This window comes from Heteronotia binoei, chromosome 10 (assembly GCF_032191835.1).
Source record: "Heteronotia binoei isolate CCM8104 ecotype False Entrance Well chromosome 10, APGP_CSIRO_Hbin_v1, whole genome shotgun sequence".
Lineage (NCBI taxonomy): Eukaryota > Metazoa > Chordata > Lepidosauria > Squamata > Gekkonidae > Heteronotia > Heteronotia binoei.
This window is the reverse complement of record NC_083232.1, coordinates 8558068-8569456: the sequence shown is the minus strand read 5'-3', so window position 1 is coordinate 8569456 and position 11389 is coordinate 8558068. Positions and strand designations below refer to the sequence as shown.

The window sequence follows — 11389 nt, the reverse complement described above, 5'->3', positions numbered from 1 at the left end:
CTGCTGGATCAGACCACTGAGGGTCCATCCAGTCCAGCATCCCGTCTCACACAGAGGCCAACCAGTTCTTCCGGCAAAGGGACTCAAGACTTTCCGCTGATGTTGTTTCCTGGCTCCGGGATCCCAGAGGCTTAGAGCCTTTGAATGTGGAGGTTCCCTGCAGCCACTACGGCTGGTAGCCATTGATAGGCTGGTCCTCTGTGAACCTATCTAATCCCGTTTCGAAGCTATCCGTTCCTGAAGCCATGGCTACATCCGCTGGCAGCGAATGCCACCCTTTAACCCCTCTCCATGTAAAGGAGTCGTCCATCCTGAACCAACTGCTCGTCAGCTTCTTTGCATGCCTTCGACAGATTGCCCCGCTCCTTTTTGGAAGCCGAGAGGTCACCCTGTCTATTCCCTTTGTATGCCCACATCGCCTTCGCGACCAGGCCATCCTCTGAATTATACACATTGATCTGCAGCAAATCGGTGCATTGGAGACCCCTGTCTCGGGAGGAAGAAGCCGCCCTTCCGGTCCCTTTTACCCTACGAAACTACGATCAATTGATACTATAAAAACCCACATAGCAGAGAGAACCATGGCTTTTCTTTTAAAAAAAAAACCCACCCTGTTGCCTAGACGACTGCCAAACAGCATTAAATATCGCCCTCCCCCAAGTTTTGGCATTCCACGTTCGTTTTCATACTCCGCAGTCCGGCTGCTTCTCCACGACTCGCCGCGTGAGAATCTGATGCGCGGACAGCGAGGCCACCCCTATGTGGAAAAGGATCTGCCAGACGTTCCTCGGTCCATACAGGTAGAGATTGCACGCGCAGATGGCGACGAAAAGCGCAAAGACCTTGGCCCGCCGCGCCGAACAGTAGAACAGGTAAAGGTAGCACTGGAAGAAAGAGGAGAGCGCCGAAGAGATGGTGAGCACCAGAACTAGATGCCGGTCGATGTATAACACAACTTTAGGGCACTTCAGGTTCTGGCTAGAGTTAATGACTAATCCCACGGCTAGAGTTCCATGACTAGAATTAGTGCAAATCTGTCTGGCACTCAGTGCATGTTCTAGTGCATATCTGAATCGACATTCTACACCACCTTCCTGCTTAATATTATACATACACGAGAGCCAGTTTGGTGTCATGGTTAAGTGCGGGGACTCTTATCTGGGAGAACCGGGTTTGATTCCCCACTCCTCCACTTGCAGCTGCTGGAAAGGCCTTGGGTCAGCCATAGTGGTGAAGTCTGTGGACTCTTAACTGGGAGAACCGGGTTTGATTCCCCACTCCTCCACTCGCACTGGCTGGAATGGCCTTGGGTCAGCCATAGTGGTTAAGTGGGTGCACTCTTATCTGGGAGAACTGGGTTTGATTCCCCACTCCTCCACTTGCGGCTGCTGGAAAGGCCTTGGGTCAGCCATAGTGGTGAAGTGTGTATGGACTCTTATCAGGGAGAAAAGGGTTTGATTCCCCAGTCCTCCACTTGCAGCTGCTGGAATGGACTTGGGTCAGCCATAGTGGTTAAGTGAGCGAACTCTTATCTGGGAGAACTGGGTTTGATTCCCCACTCCTCCACCTGCAGCTACTGGAAAGGCCTTGGGTCAGCTATAGTGGTTAAGTGAGCGGACTCTTATCTGGGAGAACCGGGTTTGATTCCCCACTCCTCCACTTGCAGCTACTTGGATGGCCTTGGGTCAGCCATAGCTCTGGCAGAGGTTGTCCTTGAAAGGGCAGCTGCTGTGAGAGCCCTCTCCAGCCCCACCCACCTCACAGGGTGTCTGCTATGAGGGAGGAAGATAAAGGAGATTGTAAGCTGCTCTGAGTCTTTGATTCAGAGAGAAGGGCGGGGTATAAATCTGCAATTCTTCTTCTTTTGCTGCTGAACCACATCTTTGGTCCATCAATGTCATATTGGCTACTCAGGCTGGCATTGGCTCCCCAGGATCCCAGGCGGAGGTCTTTCCCTCCAACATGATCCAACATGGCTTCTCTTATGTTCTTATGTGAAACAGAGTGTTGGACTGGATAGGCCATTGGCCTGATCCAACATGGCTTCTCTTATGTGAAACAGAGTATTGGATTGGATGGGCCATTGGCCTGATCCAACATGGCTTCTCTTATGTTCTTATGTGACACAGAGTGTTGGACTAGATAGGCCATTGGCCTGATCTAACATGGCTTCTCTTATGTTCATATGGGACACAGAGTGTTGGACTGGATGGGCCATTGGCCTGATCCAACATGGCTTCTCTTATGTTCTTATGTGACACAGAGTGTTGGACTAGATAGGCCATTGGCCTGATCTAACATGGCTTCTCTTATGTTCATATGGGACACAGAGTGTTGGACTGGATGGGCCATTGGCCTGATCCAGCATGGCTTCTCTTATGTGACACAGAGTGTTGGACTGGATGGGCCATTGGCCTGATCCAACATGGCTTCTCTTATGTTCTTAAGCAGAAGCTCTTCCCCTGAGCTATAGCCCCTCCCTATATCCTGCAGGCCTCGGGTAGTTTTTTCTGTATTAAAAATGGAATAAAACAAACAAGAAAGCGGGCCCAATACTCACCAATAAAAAGCAAGCGACAAAAGGGACGAGGAACGCGATCACGTTCCCAATTCCTCTGCGGTCTTCCTGTTGGGGAATAAAAAATTCTGAAATCCATTCATTTTTTGCATGCGGGGAAACAATATATATATATATATATATAATTCACAAGCTTGCTGGTCTACCACCTCTAGGTTACCCATGCAGGAGAACGAAGTGCGTTCGCGTGTCGTGGTTGGAGTGCCAGACTAAAATTTGAGGGGCCTGAGGATGAATCCTCTCAGGATTCATGAAAATGTCAAGGCAGTGTGCGGTTGCAATAAAAAAGGCCAACGCCATGCTGGGAATTATTAGGAAGGGAACTGAAAACAAATCAGCCAGAATCATAATGCCCCTGTATAAATCGATGGTGCGGTCTCATTTGGAGTACTGTGTGCAGTTCTGGTCGCCGCACCTCAAAAAGGATATTATAGCATTGGAGAAAGTCCACAGAAGGGCAACTAGAATGATTAAAGGGCTGGAGCACTTTCCCTATGAAGAAAGGTTAAAACGCTTGGGGCTCTTTAGCTTGGAGAAACGTCGACTGCGGGGTGACATGAGAGAGGTTGACAAGATTATGCATGGGATAAGAAGGTAGAGAAAGAGGGACTTTTCTCCCTTTCTCACAATACGAGAACTCGTGGACATTCAACGAAATTGCTGAGCAGCCAGGGATCCCCTGGGGAAAGAAAGAGCCAGAGCTTCCTTCGCCCAGTTCCCTGGATCCCATGGGAGGAATACAAAGAAAGGAATACAAAGAAAGCACATTTAAGACTGAGTGCTCATGTCTTAATCATGTTTTAAGTTTAAAAAAAATCTTTAATTGCGTTTGTTGGTGTGCTTTATAAAGTTTATATCTCTGCTACCTACTCTAAAACAGGTACACACATGTCCTGGCCAAGAAGAAGAAGATGATATTGGATTTATATCCCGCCCTCTACTCCGAAGAGCCTCAGAGCGGCTCACAATCTCCTTTCCCTTCCTCCCCCACAAGAGACACCCTGTGAGGTAGATGAAGATATTGGATTTATATCCGCCCCTCCACTCCGAAGAGTCTCAGAGCGGCTCACAATCTCCTTTCCCTTCCTCCCCCACAAGAGACACCCTGTGAGGTAGATGAAGATATTGGATTTATATCCCGCCCTCCACTCCGAAGAGCCTCAGAGCGGCTCACAATCTCCTTTCCCTTCCTCCCCTACAACAGACACCCTGTGAGATAGATGAAGATATTGGATTTATATCCCGCCTCCACTCCGAAGAGTCTCACAGCAGCTCACAATCTCATTTACCTTCCTCCCCCCACAACAGACACCCTGTGAGGTAGGATGAAGATATTGGATTTATATCCCGCCCTCCACGCCGAAGCGGCTCACGATCTCCTTTCCCTTCCTCCCCCCACAACAGACACCCTGTGAGGGAGATGAGGATATTGGATTTATATCCCGCCCTCCACTCAAAGAGTCTCAGAGCGGCTCACAATCTCCTTTATCTCCCCCCCCCCACAACAGACACCCTGTGAGGTAGATGAAGATATTGGATTTATATCCGCCCTCCACTCCGAAAAGTCACAGAGCAGCTCACAATCTCCTTTATCTTCCCCCCCCCACAACAGACACCCTGTGAGGTAGATGAAGATATTGGATTTATATCCTGCCCTCCACTCCGAAGAGTCTCAGAGCAGCTCACAATCTCCTTTATCTTCCCCCCCCCCCACATCAGACACCCTGTGAGGTAGATGAAGATATTGAATTTATATCCGGCCCTCCACTCCGAAGAGTCTCAGAGTAGCTCACAATCTCCTTTATCTCCCCCCCCCACATCAGACACCCTGTGAGGTAGATGAAGATACTGAATTTATATCCGGCCCTCCACTCCGAAGAGTCTCAGAGCGGCTCACAATCTCCTATATCTTCTCCCCCCACAACAGACACTCTGTGAGGTGGGTGGGGCTGAAAGGGCTCTCACAGCAGCTGCCCTTTCAAGGACAACCAACCTCTGGCAGAGCTATGGCTGACCCAAGGCCATTCCAGAAGGTGTAAGTGGAGGAGTGTGGAATTAAATCCGGTTTTCCCAGATAAGAGTCCGCTCTCTTAACCATTATGGCTGACCCAAGGCCATTCCAGCAGGTGCAAGTGGAGGAGTGGGGAATCAAACCCAGTTCTCCCAGATAAGAGTCCGCGCACTTCACCACGACACCAAACCGGCTCTCCAAGGTCTCATTCATGTCATATTCAGCCCTCATGGGTCTGACACCCCTGCTTTAAGTTGTCTCTCGAGTTACCTGGAAAGAGTATTCTGCAAGGTGAACGCCTCGGATGAGATTCAGCGCCCCGCACATGATGTTGAGGACGAGGGACAAGATGCCCGCAGGAGACACGGGTTGCATCCTCTGAGTGGAGGCTTCAGGTCCATTTTAAAAGAAACAAAAAAAAAACCCAAAATAAGAAGACTGGGAAGCATCGCTCGGAAGCCTCGGCTCTGCCCTCATGTTCTGTGTGCTCCCCTCCTCTACCTCTTTGACCTAGACGGCTTCTGAGCTACAGCTCTTACAGGACTATCTCGAGCGCAGTTATCCCTTCCAGTGGCCAACGACTACAATAGAGGGGGCCACCCTGCTTAAGACCACGCTGTTAGAAATGACTTATCTCCACAGCTCTCAGACAACATGTCCGTATCGCTGTCCGTCAGGAATCCTGTTGCAAGCCACGCTAATGGAGGTGCGCTGAGAGTGAAACCCGACGTTCCAGGAGATTTTCGTCCAGAGTTTTTGTCCAAACTCAAAAATCATTTACAAGTTCTTCGTTATTAAGGCATGCTGTTTTAGACACCAAACTGGATGGATGCAAATTCAGAATTTCCCTTTGGCTATGCCCTCAGCTAAAGCAATTTCGGCAGCAGAGACTCATTTGCATTTTAGGCCACACCTCCTGACATCGCCATTGGTTTCACAGAGGGGAGGGAGGGGTATAAATAAAATTAAAAAAAAAAAGCCAAGCAGGGACTAATTTGCATCTTAAGTCACACCTCCTGACTCCAAGCCAGCCGGAACTGAGTGCCAAGCATGCTATTCTGGTGTATTAAATCGATACAGTTGTTAGAACTTTATGATCTTCTTCCTACCCTGAAAGTTTTGCTTCCCTAGGTCTGCATATCAAAGCATACCCTCTCCTTCCTTTTTCTCGCCTCTCTGTACTTTCTCACCTCTAGCTAGAAAATGTAGGAAATGTAAGTAACTTTGATGATAGGAGGCTCCTCCCCCGGTCAGTTCCCATTCATACCGCTTATCACCAAGGCAGAAATGTCTGGGAACCAGGGAAGTGGTAACCGCATGGTAGTATTTTTGAATATTTGTAGCAATCCACGTCTATGTGTTATGGCTTGAAGCTATCTCGTCTATTGCCTTTGAAGCAGTCCTTAAAACGATGTGCCTTCTGAGTCTTTGTATCACTCGCAAGGTATCGCACCTTGAGGCAGTACCGGATTATCAATAAAGCAAGTATTTGTATCCAACCATAGCTTGTTTATTTGAATACCGATGCTTGACACTGAGTTCCTGTGTGTTCCTGCTCAAAAAGAGAACATATCTCAAGTACTTAGATATGTTCTCTTGACCTGACTAACGCCATTTTGTTTGCTATTACTAACCCTGGAATTAAAGATGTGCATTTCAAACAGAGACCGTTGTAAAACCCAGGGGAGGAATTTCTCACTTGGCATTCTCAGGCGCCTTAAGCCTTTGAAGATGGCATGCCTCAAGGTAACCAGCAGGGAGCCTCCCTGGGAATGAGATAAGGGAGTATGGGAACAGACAACTGTCTCCCTGAGTGTGAGAATGGTTTTATTGTTATGCTACGTGTATCTTACAAAAAGGCCCAAGTAGCCTTGGAATGTATCAAACTCAATCTGCTTCTATCCCAGACTGCTTGTTCTCAAATAAATGGATTAATTTTGAAACAAAATGATTTGTTCTTATTTGACGTTCCAAAGTCTGACAAAGAGTACAAAACGTTAAAAGCTGCCAACCAACCTTGGCTACTGACAACACAGGTGTTTACCGTAGCGTTATTTTATTATTATTTACTATGTTTTTTATCCCACCCTTCCTGCAGAGAGGCCTTCAGGGTTCTCTCCAACTCTGTTTTAGCCTCAGAACCGCCCTACAAGGGAGGTTATGTGGAAAGACAGCAACTGAACTAAGGACATCCAGTAAAGCTGCCAATCTCCAGGTGCTGCCAGGAGGCCTCCCAGCATTACAGATGATCCCCGGATGACAGAGACCGATCCCCCTGGACAAAACTTTTGCTCTGGAAGGTGGACTCTACGGCATTAACCCTTCCCTCAACCCTGCCCTCCCCAGATTCCACCCTCAAAATCTCCAGGTATCTCTAAACCTAGAGTTGGCAACCCCATCATCCAGTGAGCTTCATGGCAAAGGAAGAATTTGAACTCAAACTTTCCCATTTCCAGCCCGACACACAAAGTGCAATGGCGCTTACCAGGCTCTAGGGGGAGCTCTGCATGCCCGTTCGCCATCCCGTTCGCCAGCTCCGCCTCTTCCAGCTTCACCTGCAGGGGAGGGTGCAGCTGGAGCTCTTCCCGGATTTTTTCAAAGTTGAGCTTCAGGGGAGCACAGTTGGTGCCACTGAAGCGGCTTTTGACTTTCTGAATGACACTGTCTGCAAGAGAAGGAGCAAGCAGCACCGATGCAGAACTTATTCCGTACGAAACCAACGTAATTCAGTCAGTCGAAGATTTATAGGAGCGTCAAACATGCAGTTTGGGGGCCGAATGAGGCCCCCAAGCAACTGGCTGTCATCTGCGCCCTTCTCTCTCTCTCTTGCTTCCTTCTGCAGCTCACTTTGCCAGGCTTGCTCAATCGCACAGAAGCTACAGAGCAAAGCCTCTATTTTCTCCATTGCCTGAGGCTCCTCCCTTGTTGAGGAAGGGAAGGAAAAAGAGGTTGCTTTGCCAGGCTCTCTCAATTGCACAGCAGAGCTAATGAGCCAAGCCTCTCTTCCTTCTATTGGCTGAGGCTCCTCCCCCTCCTGGTCCTCTGGGGTAGGAAGAAAAGAGCCAGAGCTTCCTTTGTCCGGTTCCCTAGAGCCCATGGGAGAAATACAAAGAAAGCACTTTTAAGACCAAGTGCTAATGCTTTAAGCATGTTTTAAGTTTTTTTTAAAAAAATCTTTGTGCTTGTCTGTGTCCTTTATAAGGTTTATATCTCTACTACCTAATCTTAACTGGAGAGCCAGTTTGGTGTAGTGGTTAAGTGTGCGGACTCTTATCTGGGAGAACCGGGTTTGATTCCCCCCTCCTCCACTTGCACCTGCTAGCATGGCCTTGGGTCAGCCATAGCTCTGGCAGAGGTTGTCCTTGAAAGGGCAGCTGTTGTGAGCCCTCTCCAGCCCCACCCACCTCACAGGGTGTCTGTTGTGAGGGAGAGAACTTAACCACAGGAAGGGAGGGAGGGAGGGAGGGAGGGAGGGAGGGAGGGAGGGAGGGAGGGAGGGAGGAAGGAAGGAAGGAAGGAAGGAAGGAAGGAAGGAAGGAAGGAAGGAAGGAAGGAAGGAAGGAAGGAAGGAAGGAAGGAAGGAAGGAAGGAGAGAGAGGTAGGAAAAGGAGGAAGGAAGGAGGGAGAGAAGGAGGAAGGAAAGAGGGAAGGAGGGAGGGAGGAAGGGAAAGGAGGAAGGAAGGAGGGAGGGAGGAAGGAGGGGGTGGAAGGAAAGTAACTTTAAATGCATTCTCCAAGCTGCCACTTGGAGAAGTGATTTAAAGAGAGAAATACCTTCTGCAAGCCAGCCAATGAGGCTGTGGGGACTTTGAGAGCCACCCAGTATGTGTGAAAGAGGCACATGTGGCTCCCCAGCCGCATTTTGGCCACCCCTAGGATAGAAGATCTTGCAGATCCATTCTGCTAAGAGCAGTGCTCTCGCCCAGCCCAACGACGCTTCCTTCCTCTTGGATCAGCCCCAAAGGCTCTTTGCACCAGATGGCAGCAGCCCCACAGTGAGCGGGCAGGATCTGCAGCATCCAACTCAACGCAAGTCAGTCTTCTGCGCTCGTTTCTAGGAAAGAGAGGGAAAGGGGGGGAGGGGGACAGCAGGGAGAGGCCGTGAGCTACGCACCAAATTCCAGGAAAGCGTAGGGTCTGGAAGCCAGGCCGACGCTCGTCACGTCGTAGGCGGCGGCGAATTCCCACTGCAGCTCTTCCAGGAAGCAAAACGCCATGACGGCCGGGTAGCTGCTGGCGCAAATGCCCATGCAGGCGACTTCCCCGGAAGAATGGAAGCTGGGAAGGAAAGGAAACACAGATTATTATTGCATTATTTTAATTACTTTAAGTTTTAATTACTTTAAGTTCTCTACCACGACCCAAGATCTCTCTCTTGGTTAGTCTCTGCCAGTTCACACCCCATCAACTTGTATTTGTAGCTGGGATTCTTGGCCCCGATGTGCATTACTTTGCACTTGGCCACACTGAACCTCATCTGCCACGTTGACGCCCACTCACCCAGCCTCAACAGATCCCTTTGGAGTTCCTCACAATCCTCTCTGGTTCTCACCACCCTGAACACTTTCGTGTCATCTGCAAACTTGGCCACTTCACTGCTTACTCTCAACTCCAGATCATTAATGAACAAGTTAAAGAGCATGGGACCCAGTACCGAGCCCTGCGGCACCCCACTGCTTACCGTCCTCCACTGCGAAGACTGCCCATTTATACTCACTCTCTGCTTCCTATTAATTAGCCAGTTTTTGATCCACAAGAGGACCTGTCCTTTTACTCCATAACTCTCGAGCTTACTAAGGAGCCTTTGATGAGGGACTTTATCAAAAGCTTTCTGGAAGTCAAGGTAAACAATATCTATTGGGTCCGCTTTGTCCACATGAGGCTAACATCACTTAAGAATAGAAGAGGAAATGCCAGATCAGACACCACTGATCCTTGAAGTCCAGCATTCTTATTCCACTGCCAAATACTTGGATTTGTAGCTGGGATTTTGGGCCCCAACGTGCATCACTTTGCATTGATTTGGTCTGATTCAGTGTAGGGCGGCTTCATATAAGGGCCTGCGGCTCAGTGAACTTCCGGAGAGCGCATGCGCAACGCTTAAGAGGACGGCCTCCATTACCACAATGTTTCCGTCGCCAGCTTCTCCTTCAGATTTTATCTTATCGAGGCTGAGAGGTGATCTGATCACCGTCTTCAAGTCCTTGAAGGGCTGTCCTGAAGAGGATGGGGAGGGACGGTGGCTCAGTGGTAGAGCATCTGCTTGGGAAGCAGAAAGTCCCAGGTTCAAACCCTGGCATCTCCAATTAAGAAGGCTCCAGGCAAGTAGGTGTGAAAAGCCTCAGCTTGAGACCCTGGAGAGCCGCTGCCCGTCTGAGAAGACAATACTGACTTTGATGGACAAAGGTCTGATGCAGTATAAGGCAGCTTCATATGTTCATGGTGTGGAATTGTTTTCTGTGGTCCCGGAAGGTAGAACCAGAACCAATAGGTTGAAATTAAATCAGAAGAGTTTCCGGCTCAACATTAGGAAGAACTTCCTAACCGTTCGAGCTATTCCTCAGTGGAACAGGTTTCCTCGCGAGCTGGTGGGCTTCTCCTCCCTTGGAGGTTTTGAAACAGAGGCTAGAGGGCCATCTGACAGCAATGAGGATTTAGGGGGAGGTATTTGTGAATTTCTCGCATTGTGCAGGGGGTTGGACTAGATGACCCAGACTAGATAACCCTGGAGCTCTATGATTCTATGATTCCTGACCGTTAGAGCGGTTCCTCAGTGGAACAGGCTTCCTCGGGAGGTGGTGGGCTCTCCTTCCTTGGAGGTTTTTCAACAGAGCCCTAGATAGCCATCTGACAGCAATGAGGATCCTGTTAATTTAGAGGGAGGTGTTTGTGAGTTTAGAGTGGTTCTTCAATGGAACAGGCTTCCTCGGGAGGTGCTGGGCTCTCCTCCCTTGGAGGTTTTGAAACAGAGCTAGAGGGCCATCTGACAGCAATGAGGATTTAGGGGGAGGTATTTGTGAATTTCTCGCATTGTGCAGGGGGTTGGACTAGACGACCCAGCCTAGATAACCCTGGAGGTCCCTTCCAGCTCTATGATTCTAAAGGATGCTGCTGCTCCGGAGGCCACCCCTTCCGGCTATTTTAAGGAGAGCCAACATTTCTCTCTGGCCGGAGGGCCGCTTACTGTATGCTGAGGTCACGTTCTTTGGCTGTCCCCCGATCGGGATACCGCGTCAGGACAGACGACAAGGCCTTGAGCCTCTTCCTGCATTCCAAGAAGTCCTGGTCCAGGTGGAAGTCCGTGGAGGAGCCGAGAGCGGAGCCCGTCTCTCACCCGCACCACGCAGGCAAAGAGGATCATGGACATACTCCGCAGGAGAACTCATGGGGGCCGCCTGGAAAAGAAACACATGCATATGAACATGCATGAAGCGCCAGTCCACTGAGCCAGAACCTTCGTCCATCCAAGTCCGTATCGTCCACTCAGACCGGCAGCTGCTCTCCAGGGGACTCAGGATGAGGTCTTTCACATGACCTGCTGCCTGGCCTTTACAACTGGAGAAGAAGAAGATATTGGATTTATATCCCACTCTCCACTCCGAAGAGTCTCAGAGCGGCTCACAATCTCCTTTCCCTTCCTCCCCCACAACAGACACCCTGTGAGATAGATGAAGATATTGGATTTATATCCCGCTCTCCACTCCGAAGAGTCTCAGAGTGGCTCACAATCTCCTTTCCCTTCCTCCCCCACAACAGACACCCTGTGAGATAGATGAAGATATTGGATTTATATCCCCGCC

The 11389-nt window shown here is 49.6% G+C and overlaps 1 protein-coding gene across 1 annotated transcript; it reads right to left on the bottom strand.

Annotated features, from left to right (window-relative positions):
* Positions 1–572: 572 nt before the first annotated feature.
* LOC132578105 (vesicle-trafficking protein SEC22c-like) lies at positions 573–10979 on the bottom strand. Its single transcript, XM_060247949.1, is given in 7 exon segments — positions 573–884; positions 2561–2626; positions 4860–4978; positions 7075–7254; positions 8704–8867; positions 10774–10907; positions 10909–10979. Coding segments are annotated over 7 exon segments (912 nt in total). The 5' UTR covers positions 10957–10979; the 3' UTR covers positions 573–683.
* Positions 10980–11389: the final 410 nt, after the last annotated feature.